The sequence below is a fragment of the Castor canadensis genome, chromosome 1, assembly GCF_047511655.1.
Source record: "Castor canadensis chromosome 1, mCasCan1.hap1v2, whole genome shotgun sequence".
Taxonomy (NCBI): domain Eukaryota; kingdom Metazoa; phylum Chordata; class Mammalia; order Rodentia; family Castoridae; genus Castor; species Castor canadensis.
Window position 1 is genome coordinate 55,196,035 of NC_133386.1, and position 15,454 is coordinate 55,211,488.

Sequence of the window (15,454 nt, forward strand, 5' to 3'; positions counted from 1 at the left end):
GTTAAGGGCAACAAATGCTAGCTAATTTTTTAGGTGTCTTACCTATCCTCACCCGTCCCTTGTGTGCTAAAGCTTTTATCATGTGCTCATAGTCTAATCCCATTTATACTACGTTTCAATAGAAGTTCCATAGCTCAAAATAAAAATCTGCCTTAACATTTCTTTCACATTTTCTCCATCACCCTAAAAAAAAATCCCCTTTCCCATTCTTTTTAGGTGAAGCTGAGGTTCAGTGTGTTTTAGCTCTGGCTTGTTGCAGTAGCCTGCGTGTTTTGAATAGTTCTTTTTTTTTTAATTTTTATTTTATTCATATGTACATAGAATGTTTGGGTCATTTCTCCCCACTTGCCCCTTGCTACCCAGCAGAAAGTATTTTGCCCTTATCTCTAATTTTGTTGAAGAGAGAGTATAACCAATAATAGGAAGGAACAAGGGTTTTTGCTAGTTGAGATAAGGATAACTGTACAGGGAGTTGACTCGCATTGATTTCCTGTGCATGTGTGTTACCTTCTAAGTTAATTCTTCTTGATCTAACCTTTTCTGTAGTTCCTGGTCCCCTTCTCCTATTGGCCTCAGTTGCTTTAAGGTATCTGCTTTAGTTTCTCTGCGTTGAGGGCAACAAATGCTATCTAGTTTTTTAGGTGTCTTACCTATCCTCATACCTCCCTTGTGTGCTCTCGCTTTATCATGTGATCAAAGTCCAATCCCCTTGTTGTTTTTGCCCTTGATCTAATGTCTGCATATGAGGGAGAACATACAATTTTTGGTCTTTTGGGCCAGGCTAACCTCACTCAGAATGATGTTCTCCAATTCCATCCATTTACCAGCGAATGATAACATTTCGTTCTTCTTCATGGCTGCATAAAATTCCATTATGTATAAATACCACATTTTCTTAATCCATTCATCAGTAGTGGCTATTGTGAATAGTGCTGCAATAAACATGGGTGTGTAGGTGCCTCTGGAGTAATCTGAGTCACATTCTTTTGGGTATATCCCCAAAAGTGGTATTGTTGGATCATATGGTAGATCTCTGTTTAGATTTTTAAGTAGCCTCCAAATTTTTTTTTCAGAGTGGTTGTACTAGTTTACATTCACACCAACAGTATAAGAGGGTTCCTTTTTCCCCGAATCCTCGCCAACACCTGTTGTTGGTGGTGTTGCTAATGATGGCTATTCTAACAGGGGTGAGGTGGAATCTTAGTGTGGTTTTAATTTGCATTTCCTTTATTGCTAGAGATGGTGAGCATTTTTTCATGTGTTTTTTGGCCATTTGAATTTCTTCTTTTGAGAAAGTTCTGTTTAGTTCACTTCCCTGTTTCTTTATTGGTTCATTAATTTTGGGAGACTTTAGTTTTTTAAGTTCCCTATATATTCTGGGTGGGTGTTCTCTTCAGTTTAGAGACCATTTCTTTTGTTGAGCAGAAGCTTTTTAGTTTTATGAAGTCCCATTTACCTGTGCTATCTCTTAGTTGCTGTGCTGCTGGGGTTCCATTGAGAAAGTTCTTGCCTATACCTACTAACTCCAGAGTATTTCCTACTCCGACTCCTAAATTGAGGTTACTCTCTACTTTCTTTTCTTTTCCTGTGGTTTGGTGCTGCCTGCCCTTTCATGGTTATGTTGGGTTTCACTTTCTGTGTGCAGAATCCCTTGAAGAATCTTTTGTAGTGGCGACTTTGTGGTCACATAGTGTTTTAGTTTCTGCTTATCATGGAAGACTTTTATTGCTCCATCTATTTTGAATGATAATTTTGCTGGGTAGAGTGTCCTAGGGTTGAAGTTATTTTCATTCAGTGCCCGGAAGATCTCACTCCACGCTCTTCTTGCTTTTAATGTTTCTGTTAAGAAGTCTGCTGTGATTTTGATGGGTTTACCTTTGTATGTTATTTGTTTTTTCTCTCTTACAGCCTTCAATATTCTTTCTCAGGTCTCTGTGTTTGTTGTTTTAATGATGATATGCCGTGGGGAAGTTCTATTTTGGTCTGGTCTGTGTGGTGTTCTGGAGGCCTCTTGCATCTGTATGGGAATAGATTTCTCTGGATTTGGGAAATTTTATGTTATTATTTTGTTGAATATATTATGCATTCCCTTTGCTTGCACCTTCTCCTTCTTCAATGCCAATGATTCTCAGGTTTGGTCTTTTGATGGAGTCAGCGAGTTCTTGCATTTTCTTTTCACAGGTCTTGGGTTGTTTAACTAATAGTTTTTCGGTTTTTCCTTTAATTACCACTTCATCTTCGAGTTCTGAGATTCCATTCTGTTCTGCAATTCTGTTTCATTCTTTTTTTCTGAAGTTTTCCATATCCTGAGTTGTTTCCTCTTTAATATTGTCTATTTTAGTCCTGAGTTCATTTTTCTCTTTATTAATCATGTTCTTTGTTTCACTTTGGTATTTATTCAGTGCTTCTATGGTTTCTTTTATTTCTTCTTGTGTTTTTTCAAATTCTCTATTTTTGTTGTCTTGGAATTTCTTGAGTGTCTCCTGTACATTTTGGTTGACCATATCCAGTATCATCTCTATAAAATTCTCATTGATTACCTGTAGTATTTCTTCTTTTAGATTATTCTTGTAGGCTTCATTGGGTTCTTTGGCATAGTTTATTTTCGTTTTGTTGGAGTCTGGATCTGAGTATCTGTTTTCTTCATTTCCCTCTGGTTCCTGTACTAATTTTTTCCTGTGGGGAAACTGGTTTCTCTGTTTTTTCTGTCTTCCCATCATTGCCCTTGGTGTTATTATTGTCCCTGTACTGTGTGCAATTAAGTATTTTCTAGCTTGTAATAATAACAATGGTGATATTTAGAATGGAAGAGTAAGAGGAGAGGGAAAGCAAAGAAGTTAAAGAAAAAGGGGAAAACAAGTGAACAAACAAAACAAAGCAAACAAACAAACAAAAGTTTCAAAGATATAAACAGGGAGAGATAGTGTACTAATCAACAGTAAGCTGAACAGGTATTAGAGGATTGAGAAAAAAAATTAAATAAAAATAAAAAAAAAAAAAAAAACAAATCTCCAAGTTCAAATGCAATAAAGTTTCAGTCTCAATAATTTTGGTGTTAATCCCTCAGCTTCCAATCCTGGAGATGGTGTCTTAGAAGTAGTTCTGTCGTTGTCTCATCAAAGGGGAAACAAAACAAAACAAAAACAAAAAACACCACACAGTGTCCCAAGCTCAAATGCAATCCGGTTTCAGTAAGTTTTTCAGCATGCAGGTGTAGTTTGGTTGTCGTCTCATCAAAGGTAGGGTGAAAAAAAAAAAGTCTGGAGACAGTTCTGTGAATGGTATCTGAGGCTGTGGCTCACCTGCCTGCTGCTGTCAGCCTGCTGTTGGTGGAGGCTTTATTTATGCAGATCTCAGGAGTGAGCTTAAACACTCCCCTACCCCTCAGGCTTTGTTTACTTAGAGTTCTCCTGGGTGCCACCACCACTGCTACAAGCTTTCCCCTTTCCAAGCACACTGGGAAAGGTGACACTGCACCAGCTTTCTCAGACCAGTGTGTTTATTTACAGTTCACATGGGAAGTGGGTCTTTCCTGCTCCTGATTGCTGGGCTTGTGCCACCGCTCCTGCCTTCTCCAGCGGGCTTGTTGTGAGGGATTTCCCCTCCCCCCCTTCCACACTCAGGATGCCCCGCCCTCTTTGCTACATGTCTTTATTGTTGTTATTGCTTATTATTCAGTTTTTTTTTTCTTTTTTCCCTGGGTGGGGGTTGGTCTGTCCAGGGGGCTATGCTGATCTGGCCCAGGGTTGTCTGTGGGAGTACCATGTGCCGCTTAGCTCACCTTGTGGTCTGCGTCTTCCCAAGCCGTCTGGGCGCTGCTGTCTGGCGGTGGTGCGGGAGCCCTCCTGGTTTCTCCCTTTAACATGAAGTGGGAATGTTACACGTGGGCTGGAGGTGTGGAGGAGTCAAAGTTTTGCCTCTTCTTGGTGGTTTTTCCTGTAAGGTGTGTCTCCAGCATCTCTCCAAGATTTTATTTTAGGCGGCATGCTTCCTGCTTCCTCTCTCTAGCCACCATCTTGGAATCCCTAGTTCTTTTCTTAACTCTTTTTTTCTTCAAAAACAGAAACAAATTACTCCTAAAACCTTTTTTTGTCTTTTGTCTTTTGTTACATTTTTAGGAAAATTCTATCATAGATGATATTGGAATATCTACTTGGAAGGAGCAGACTTTTCTCTCTCACGGTGCCTTACTAGCAAAGAGCTGCCAAGCTGCAATGGAGTTAGCAAAACATGGTGCTGAGGTGCAGGATATGGCATTTCAGTATGGGAAACACATGGCCATGAGTCACAAGGTATTTGCACCCTTTGTCTTTTGAATACTAAATTGCTAAAATGATACACAAGAAATCTTTGCCTTTTAATAAGCTGCTTTGATATCTTGAAAATGTTTATTGTGTGCTTAAAATCTTTCAGTCATAGATGGTAATTGTTATGTAATATAAACAGCATGATTGGTAAGTGCCATATAATTTAAATAGAAAGTTATTTTACAGTTTACTTGAATTTTGTTTTTCTTTGTGATACTGGGGTTTGAATTCAGGGCTTCTCACTTGCTCTACAGGCGCTCTACCACTTGAGCCACACTTCTAGCCCTACTTAAGCCATATTTGAATGCATATCTTTTCTTACTACCTGAAAAGATTCTTGAGAGAACTCTTACCTATTAATAAATGACATGTACTATTGCCATTCACAGAATGGAAAAATACTTGTTATTTTTGTTATAGTTCTCTTATTTCTCCTTATGTAAAACAAATTATGAAGTTAATGAAACTTACACTAATTAAAATTAAAAGGTTTGAGCTTCACATGGGTATAATGCCAGCACTCTAGAGGCTGAGGCAGGAGGATTAAGAGTTCCAGGTCAACCTGGAATATATAGCAAGAACCTGTCTCAAGCAACCCTAGCTACGCAGGAGGCAGAGATCAGGAGTATCACAGTTTGAAGCCAGCCCAGGCAAATAGTTCTCAGATACTACTTCAAAAAAACAAACCTCACAAAAAAGGGCTGGTGGAGTGGCTAGAGGTGTAGACCCAAGTTCAAATCCCAGTAATGCAAAAAAGAAAAACCTGACTCAAAAAAACAGAGACAGAGAGAGAAAGAAATAGAGGAAGGAAGGAGAGAAGGGAAAACTGATTCTTTTAAATAACATGTAAAATATAAAATATACCAAAATTAGCTGCAATATTGCCTCTATATGTAATTTTAACTTTTTGTTTACTATATATTTTTTAAATGTTACTTAAATAGTTCATATGAGGCAGGAAAAATATACATATCTCCATATGAAGTTTTTGTACATTTTATTGAATTTTAAATTTGTTTATTAAGTAATTATATTTATCAAATCTTAATTTAAATCCTCACCTTTAACTCAGAAGTTAAAATGAAGACTCATAACAAGTAGAAAAGGACATGGCTAGCATGCATGAGGCTCTGGATTTGATCCCCATACCACCAAAAAAAAAAAAAAAAAAAAAAGAATGTATTAAGAAAAATTAGCTCTAAGGAATTTTAAAGGTTATTATTAATCATCTGAAACATTCATTTGCTTATTGAAGTACATGTAAAAACTGTATAACTTGTGTTTTCTGCATATGACTAAGACATACTAGTGTACATACATTTTACTTATATAACTCCTTTAACTACCCTTTCTAGATAAATTCTGACCTCCAGCCTTTTATTAAAGAAAAGACCAGTGAGTCCATGACTTTTAACCTAAATTCAGCCCCTGTAGTCTTACATCAGGAATCTCTTGGAAGAGATTTATGGATTAAGCAGGTCAAGGAGGTAAGTGGAAATCACTCCTGTTTTTGGTACCATTACTATTAGCTGATTGTAGAGTACAGTTCATATTTCATGATGATTTAAGGTGCTAGATCAGCCACCAAAAAAACACATATTTATTTAATATGTAAAACTCTTTCTTTACAATCTACATTTTTTAAGAGGTAAAATATTAGTTAAAAATTAAGAGACTGCAAGGTTGTTTTCTTACTGAGTTCTTAGAATACTACAGCACAGCACTAGTGCCTGTGGAGAATGCTAATTAACTCACAGGATTTTTTTCTAAAGGCTTTCAGAAATTGGGCATGGTAATAGCACCACCCTTTAACGGCAATTTCCCATCTGTGGACTATAGCACAAGCTGCAGAGATCCAGAGCTCCGTCTGTCAGCTCTTTGGGTTATTTTAAAAACAAACTTGGACCCTGAACACTCATTCTGAGGCATTAGCAAAGAAAAAAAGCATGGTGAAATGGAAAGGGTCAAGGGGCTTGGACTGGGTAAATTTCGTTTTTGGGGAGCACAGGGGTGGCAGGTGAGAGGGAATGTTTTTCGTTTTCCTTTAATTCAGAAACTCTAGTGCAAAAAGTTCTTGCCTTTTTATCCAAAGCCTCATAGGATTTATTTAACTTCATGCTTAGAATTTGTTGGGTCAGTGTGAGGCTCTGGACATGGGAAACCAGGCACACCTGAGAACAAAAAAGGTAGAACAACCACCATGCTTAACAGCAGAGAGCCTCTTTCTCCTCTCCCAACCCTGTTCCTGTATGGACTCTCAGAATGCTAGCAGCCAGCTTAAAATCCCTATATATACCAGATATGAAACTGGAGGAGTCCTTTCTTAGGAAACTATCAACCCCAGGAGAAAAGACCTACAGAGGTGGCTCAGTAAACAAGCCAAGTCTTTGAGCAGTCCTGTACAGTGAGACCCACCAGTTGATAAGCCTCAGCACTCTATGCACAGAATCTCCAGCTGTCTCACCCTCAGGCAGAGTAGGTAACAGAGGACCACATGGTACTAAGAAAGGCTCCACCATGACAGAATGAGTCAAAATAAACTGACAGAAAGGGAAACAAAGACAATGCAAGAAAGATACATTTTCAGAAGCATTGCAATGGCATAGCAAACAAAATATTAAATCATGAAATAACAACAAGTGATATATGAAAAAGGACAACCCCAAAATAAGAAATCAGAATTATAAAATGTAAAAATATGACCACAAAAAGTGTTTTATTCAGAAGCATGGAAGAGCTGGGTGCTGGTGGCTCAACGTCTATAATCCTAGCTACTCAGGAGACAGAAATCAGGATCATAGTTCAAGACCCTATCTCAAAAATGTCCAACACAAAACAGGGCTGGCTGGTGGAGTGGCTCAAGAAGTAAGAGCACCTCCTTAGCAAGCATGAGGTCCTGAGTTCAAACATCGATACCACAAAAAAAAAGAGAATGGAAGATACAAATGAGAAAACCTCCCGTAAAGTAAAAAAGGACAATATAAAACAGAAAAGATGATTAGAAGACTCGTTCAGAAAGTCTTACATGTGTTAAGAGTCAGAGAAAACTGAAAATAGGGGTGATACAATTAACATTTTTTTTTTTTTTTTAGCAGTACTGGGCAGTTTGAACTCAGGGCTTCCTGCTTGCTAGGCAGGCACTCTATCGCTTGAGGTATGCCACCAACCCTAACAAAGAATTTTTTAAAAAGAAAAGTTCTGAGAACAGGAGGACCTGAGTTTCCAAATTGAAAGAATGACCTAAATAATGATTTTAAAAGACCCACACCAGGCTTAGGTTGTAGCTCAATGGGAGAGCCCATGCTTAGCATTCACAAGGCCCTAGCTTCCATCCTCAGTCCAGAAAAAGACAAACCCACGCCAAGTCACATTATCATCAAAGTTTAAAACAATGGGAGTAAAGAAGATACTCTAATATCTTTAGGAAGAAAAAGAAAACATTCATACAAAGGAGCAAGAGTCAGAATGATACCTCACTAGTGACACTGAAAACATTCAGACAGTGGAATAATACCTCCAACATGCAAAAAGAAAATTGTTCCCAATTTACCATTTTATGCTGTCATAACATCATCAAGAATGATATTAAATAAAGACAATTTAAAACTATAAGGCTTCTGGCTGGAGGAGTAGCTCAAGCGATAAATATTAAAAAATAAACATAAAAACTACAAGGCTTCAAAAACTTACCTTCCATGCACCTTTGTTTCAGAAAGCAGGTGGTATATTCCATCAAGACAAGGAAGGACTATTCAAAAAAGACAGAAAGACTTGGAGTCTGGGAACTAGGAGATCAGATGTAAGCCTAAGGCAATGGGAATTTCCATGACAATATGAAGGAAAGAACAGCAAACAACAACAATATGGCTCCCAGTAGCATCACATACTATATATCCAGCATTGCTCTAATGAGGAATCTCAGGCATAGAGAAATTGAGTAACTTGTGCACAGTCACACAAATAGAAAGTCAGGAATTGAGCAACAAGTCCAGGCAACTCAGCTACAGGGTTCACATCCTTAAGATGCTACCCCATCTGTCATCCTAGCAAGTCCTAGGCTAATGGCTATGTATCCAGACAAGAGATCTTCAAATAAAAAAATGGAACTTATAAGTCACCTAATATGCTTGACCATATTGAGAATTTGTGATGAACTAATAATTATAGAAAGCTAAATGTTCCAGTTTCTATAGCTAGAACAAAACTTAGCTGCTTTAAATAACCATTTTATTATATTAATGGATTCTGGCGGTTGTGAATTTGGACAGGACACAGTGGGATGATATTGGCTTTGCTCCGTGATGTCTGGATCCTCAGCTGGAAAAACCAGGTGTGGGTGACAGCGATGCTGGAGCCTCTTCGCTCATACCTGGCACTTAAGCTGAGATGTAGAAAACTGGACTGCTGGCTAACTATTCTCATCTATGACCTCTCCATTTAGCTTGGCTTCCTCACAGTGTAACAGCCTTAAACAGCTCAGACCTCTGAAGACAGTTGTTCCACCAAGCAAGGCAGAGGCTGCATCTTCCTTTTTTTTTTTTATTTGCAGTACTGGGGCTTGAACTCAGAGCCTACACCTTGAGCCACTCCACCAGCCCTTTTTTTGTGATGGGTTTTTTCAAGATAGGGTCTCATGAACTATTTGCCCAGGCTGGCTTCAAACCGAACTTCAGTCCTCCTGATCTCTGCCTCCCGAGTAGCTAGGATTACAGACGTGAGCCACCAGCACCCAGCAGCATCTTCCTTACGAGCAGCCTCAGAAGTTGGTGTCTTTCTATGGTCTCCCATTAAAATACTCATGGTCCCACCTAGAATCAAGGCTAGGAGTTAAAGACCTCTATAAGATTGTCAAGGAAATTTGAGGAGTCTGTTTTAAAACAGCCACATTAACCATTTTGCATTGAACAAAATGAAGTAGTTATTAGCTATAGTGAAAAAATTAAAAGTGTGTAAGAAAGGAAATGTAATCACAGTGCTCCATATGGCTGAAAGACTAATATTTATATAGCATAAAAATGTAAATCCTGAATATTTTTATGATAAGTGGATTTTACTTATAAAATGATGTAAATGCCATTTGAAATTAACCTATCCAATTTTTATTCATAAAACTATTAATCAAATTTGCAAAAGCATATTCATTAAGGCAAAATTGGTGAGAAATGAAACATTCTAGAGACACATTGAAAAGGTCCAAAGAAATACACACTAGGCTAGAAATCTACAGTTAATCCGTGGTTGCAGAGCAGGTTACATTCATTCTTGCATTTTCTCAATAGGTTCTTCCTTTTACTTGCTTTTCTCTTTGCCAACTTGTTAAGACTTGGCCTTACATTAAAGGCTTTTTTTCCCAATCTTTGTCCAGATTTAGCCTAGGATAACCCCTTTGCTTGGATGAATGCCCACATGGAAGGATATGCCAGTGGCCATCTCACCCTGCACCACTGGATAGAGATGACATATTTCTTTTTTTACACCCAGACTACTATATCAATCTGTAATGTCCTCAAACCATCAGGATCCCGTTGTACTTGCAGACAAGCAGAGAGCGGATGTTGTACTTTTGCTACCACACCTTGGGGAACAGAGAAGACATGATTTTCCCACACAGAAGCCAGGGGCCATTAAAGGGGCTTTTGTGGGTTTTGCTGCAGTCTGTAGTCACAAAGGTAGTACATCTTGCATCAGTTGGTCACCAAAATACTGAATATTGATTTAACCAAAAAGTGTGATTGGATGGGAAGAAGGTAGAAAAAGGTATTTGATCATGTAAGAGATCTAAATATTCCATTTATGTAGGTAGCATCAATAGATAATGTCTGAAATTTAAAAATCAAGAAGAGCAATATTTGAAATAGAGGAAGTAGCTATGGAGAAGGACATCGCTTAGAGGATCTACAGAGTATTAAGTTGTTTTCTTAGAAGTATCATAGTACTTGACCTTCTAAATGCTATCCTATTTGTTTCTATCCTATTTGTTCTATGTAACATGGGGGCGGAAATAAAGGAGAATGGTGGAGGTGATGAATTCAAGTATGATATATTTGATATATTGTAAGAACATTTGTAAATGCCACAGTGTACCCCCACACCCACCACAACAATAAAAAAAAAAATGTAATGTAACCCCACTTGTAAGAATCAGCCCTAAGAAAAATGTCAAAGATGTGGCAAAGACTTACATATTAAAATTTTAATTATAAAAGAAAGAAAGTGAAAATCTTCCTGTTTAAAAACTTGAGGGAGCTGGGTGCTGTTGGCTCACATCTGTAATCCTAGCTACTCAGGAGGCAGAGATCAAAATGATTTCGGTTTGAAGCCAGCTGGGCAAATAGTTCACAGAAACCCTATCTCGAAAAAAAAACAACACACCACACACACACACACACACACACACACACACACACACACACACACACACACAAGGGCTTGTGGTATGCTTAAGGTGTAGGCCCTGACTTCAAACCCCAGTGCCACAAAAAAAAAAAAAAAAAGACTTTGAGGCCTAGCAACATGGCTCAAGTGGTAGAATACCTGCCTAGCACACCCAAGGCCCTGAGATCAAACCCCAGTACCACAAAAAAACATTTTTCTAATTTGAAAAGGGTTAAGTGAACACAGCTATTGAATATTATATTACTGGGGTATATGGTATATTTGTGTGTTTTTTGACAGCCGAGCTGAAAGTATATATACAGATGGTGTTAGTAACTCTAATTGGGTTACATTAGAATACATTGCAGATTTACATTTTGGTTGAAAAGATCCCATGAATAAGTTAAATGAAAGCTAGCAGCTCTTTCTTAGATATTCATGTATATATGAATATATATACGCATATGTATATATGTGTGTAGGAGTAACATAAATGTGAATTGTAAAGAAAAGGTACATGTTTAACTCTTAGGTTTCTTTGTAAATGTAGATAATAAGAACAGCCCAGAATTTCCTAAACAGTTAGGAGTAACATAAATGTGAATTGTAAAGAAAAGGTACATGTTTAACTCTTAGGTTTCTTTGTAAATGTAGATAATAAGAACAGCCCAGAATTTCCTAAACAGCTGGTGAAATAGTATCCCCAAGTAGATTTTAGAGTCAAAGAGATATCCTTTGAAAAAACCTGTATTTGGGCAGCAACTATTTGATGAGATTATATTGTGAGCAAATGATGTTCTATCCTCCAACCTCAATCCCTGTGGTCATTTCCAAATCCTCATCCCTCAAGAAAAACTGATGATTTATTGCCTACCCCTCAAACCTCAGGCTTTTCTCCATATACCTACCCATTGGAGTCATGAGGGGATACCTGATGAAGAGAAGATGAATTCATTCGAAGCAAATAAGAAATTCATTTTTGTCATTCCTCAAAATAAAGACTCTACTTGAGTTTATTTTAGTCTTCTAAATTGTAAAGACATGTTTATGTAAATTTCTATAAGATAATGATCTTGTTCCATGAGTGCCTCCAAGTCAAAGATAAAAGATAAAATTTGCATAACATTTGGAAAGGACATTCCATTCTAAATTTCAAAAAGGTTCTTGTTAATCTTAAAAATTATGTCTATTTCTCCTACCAATTTATTCATGCTACCTTCTTGAATATTTTCGTGATTCTTTCCTTCTCCAGTTTTTAATTTGATCCTAAGGTCCTTAATAGCAAATTACCTTTGTACTCATAGTCAGCTACTATGAGTAGTCATCTAATTAATATTTGTCAAAATTGTACATGGAAGCCCAGGCAAATAGTGTGCATGAGTTAGTCTTCTCAGGGTGAGAAGCCCTGGTGACAGCCCTGTTTTGTCAAATAGAAAGAGTCAAGTTGGTATAAGCAGAAGTGGCCCATTAAGGGTTAGGATTTAGAAGACCTGAATTCTAATTTGGGCTCTGCCAATGTCTGTGTAACCTTAATCACATTTTCTTATGTCATTATTTTCTGTAAAATGATGACTATGGCATTGAACGAGGTCATTTCTAAGGTTTGTTTTAACTTCCAAATAAACCTAAGAAATAAATTGCTTAGGCAAAAGATGCATTATAAGAAAATAAATCTCTATTTGAAACTTACACAAATTCTGATACTGAGAAATAGGAAATTCTTGCTCCTGTTGATGGAAGTCACCTATGAATTTTTATTACTACATGTAAAATTACTTCATGCTGTGCCCAGACAAGTTTGTGTCCCATCCACTCTTTTGATTTCCTGCTTGGAGAGAGAGAATTATTGATTAGACAAGGAAGCATTCTCTTAGAAGCCATTCAACATCATTGTGAGCTAGGAGGAAGAGCGCTTTGGGATTTTTCATGTCAGGCCCTGCTGCTTCTACCATAACTCCTGCCCCCAAAACATTAGATAGCCCTTTCCCATCACATCCCTAGGCCATGGGCTCCATGCACTGCGTGTGCGCGCGTGCGTGCGTGCGCGCGCGCACACACACACACACACACACACACACACTTGCACAAGAAGCAGTTAAGAACACAAGACTGGACCCCACAATAGCTGAAAAATATTTGTTGAACATTGTCTCCATACTGAATTTGACAGATCCCACCCTACCATAATTTTAAATTTAAATTTGTATCTGCTAAAAAATAATGATCAGATAGAAATACTGTTAGTGAATGGGAGAATCACCCTAGGGAGGTGAAGTCATTACTCAGTTTTCATTTTGGTTCTTAATAAAAGAAAGTAGAATCCTTCAGAGAACCACACATCTCTGACTCTCTCAGGGAGTCCAGAGGCTATTGCAGGTCAGCAAGCTTTATTTTTAATGATCCTGCTAGTTTTCTGCTGCCATTATTAAGTCACCTGAAGAAATAAGAATTATGATTATATTTTCTTGGCTATTCCTGAAAGTACTGAAGTGTCACTTAGGCTTGTGACATTCTGACACTGTCATAACCAGCCGTTAAGTACCTTAAGTGTACTACATACTACCATTGCTAAGCTATAACTCATTTGTCCCTAGATATCCTGCTATTACTCTTTACTCTAAAAGTAAAACAAAATCTGCTAGACAGAGCTAGTGTACAAAAAAAGTGCTGATTCTTAAATAAAAGAGAAAATGCACATTTAAAGAGTCTACATTAATACTATATGTGATATTCTTCAAAAGGAGTAATATTAACATCATCCTGTACCATAGAAGGTGTACATTGTGGGCATTTGAAAGAACTATATGTGTGACCACAGACTATTAAACGACCCTAGACATCTCCTAATTTAAAATATTTCTTTTTTTTGTTCTGTTAGTACTGGGGTATTGAACTTAGGGCCTCATGCTTGCTAGACAGACACTCTGCTGCTTGAGCCATTCTGCCAGCCCCTTAACATATTTCTTAAGTGATTCTAGCACTCAAGAGGCTAAGGCAAAAGGGTCATGAGCTCAAGGCCAGCCTGGGCTATGTAGCAAGAGCTTGTCTCCAAAAAAAAAAAAAAAAAAAATGTGTGAGTGTGTGTGTCTGTGTGTATACACACATATATGTATGTGCATAAATAAAGGTTTTCTGTTGCACTTAAGGAAACCAAATGCTTAATTACAGATGATATGGTGATAAATTGCCTAAAGTCTGTGTTTTAGTGAGGTGATAAGAGCAAAGCACAAATATAAGGGACATTATTAATGCCATTGGGGAACTCACAGAAAAGAGAACTTTGTGCACATGAAAAAAAGCAAATAGAGTTTGTGAAGTAGGTGATATGTGACATAGTCCTAAGAAGAAGCCTAGACTGAAAAGATGGGATGGGAGGCTTCCTAAGCAAAGGAGGTCATGAAAAGATGATACAGTTGAGCATGCATGTACTGTACTCAAAAACAAGTATTATAATTTGGAATGTGAAAAACATGGGGTGTGATAAGGGATAGATGCAGAATTGCTCTGAAAAAAATAGGTAATGACGAATTTAAAAGACTTTTGTTCAAACAAAAACATATATATCAGTGTTTATTATACCCAAAAAGCAGAAGTAGCCCAGTATCCATCAACTGATGAATGGATAAACAAAATGCAATATGTCCATTAATGGGATGTTATTCAGACATAAAAAGGAATGCTGCAACACGGGTGAACCTTGAAAACATGCTAAATGAAAAAGACCAGACACAAAAAGCCATGTTATGTGACTGCATTTATATTAAATATCCAGAATTGGCAAATCCAAAGAGACAAAAAGATTGGTGGTTGTCAGGGCTTCAAGGTAGGAGAAATAGAGAGTGACTCTTTGAAGGGTACAGGTTCCTTTTTGGGGAAATTTGGAACTTGATAGTGATAAAGGGTTGTATAACATTGTGACTGTACTAAATGCCATTGAATTGTACCCTTCAAAGTGGTTAAGTGATAAATTTTATGTTATGTGAATTTCACTTAAATTTTTTTTTTAAGATTCAGGGATATTTGCATATGGAAAATGAACTTGATTCAGAAGTCATGAAGCAGGCATTGAAAAATTTTAAACCACATAGTGTCAAGGTCTGAACTGTGTTTGAGGACCTCAATCTGATTGAATTATATGGTATGAAAGGAAGGAGATAGATACTAGAGACAGGAGATCAGTTAAGAAGTTTGAGGGATCCTGTTGATAAATGTGGGCAAAAACATCCCAGTCAGGTTGTCAGTGAGAATGGGAAGGTAAGGAGGTGTGGTGTAAAACTCATTTCAGAGAGAAATGTATAGGACCTGAAAACTTACATGATAGAGAAAAGTGGACAGGTGTGATTAGGGAGAGGCAGTCAGAGGCCAACACCAGGAATTTGAACATGAATAACAGGAATAGGAAGTTTAAGTGGAAAAACTAGTCTAAGTTATGTTTCAAGATGTTAACATTAGCTGGGTACTGGTAGCTCACGCCTATAATCCTCTCTACTTGAGAGGCAGCGATCAGGAGGATTGTAATTTGAAGCCAAATAGTTCTCAAGACCCTATCTCGAGAAAACCCATCACAAAAAGTAGTCTGGTGGAGTGGCTCAAGGTGTAAGCCCTGAGTTCAAACCCCAATACCACAAAAAACAAAAGGTAAACTTGATGTACCTCCCATCCAGGTTGATGGCTATCGCCTTGTGACCTCAGTACTGGATGAAACTATGCATACAGTTCTATTTAGCCTGATTTCGTTGTTTGTGGCCTGAGTTCTGGATAAATTGTTTTCT

General features: G+C 37.7%; 1 protein-coding gene across 3 annotated transcripts in view; it reads left to right on the forward strand.

The window, feature by feature from the left end:
• Positions 1-15,454, forward strand: part of Pdss2 (decaprenyl diphosphate synthase subunit 2) — a 257,588-nt gene that overhangs the window by 214,657 nt on the left and 27,477 nt on the right. For all 3 annotated transcript variants that reach the window (XM_074077454.1, XM_074077461.1, XM_020170092.2), the window contains 2 exons: positions 4,119-4,292; positions 5,663-5,794. In XM_074077454.1, the coding sequence (XP_073933555.1) occupies positions 4,119-4,292; positions 5,663-5,794 (306 nt within the window). The remainder of the gene's footprint in view (positions 1-4,118; positions 4,293-5,662; positions 5,795-15,454) is intronic.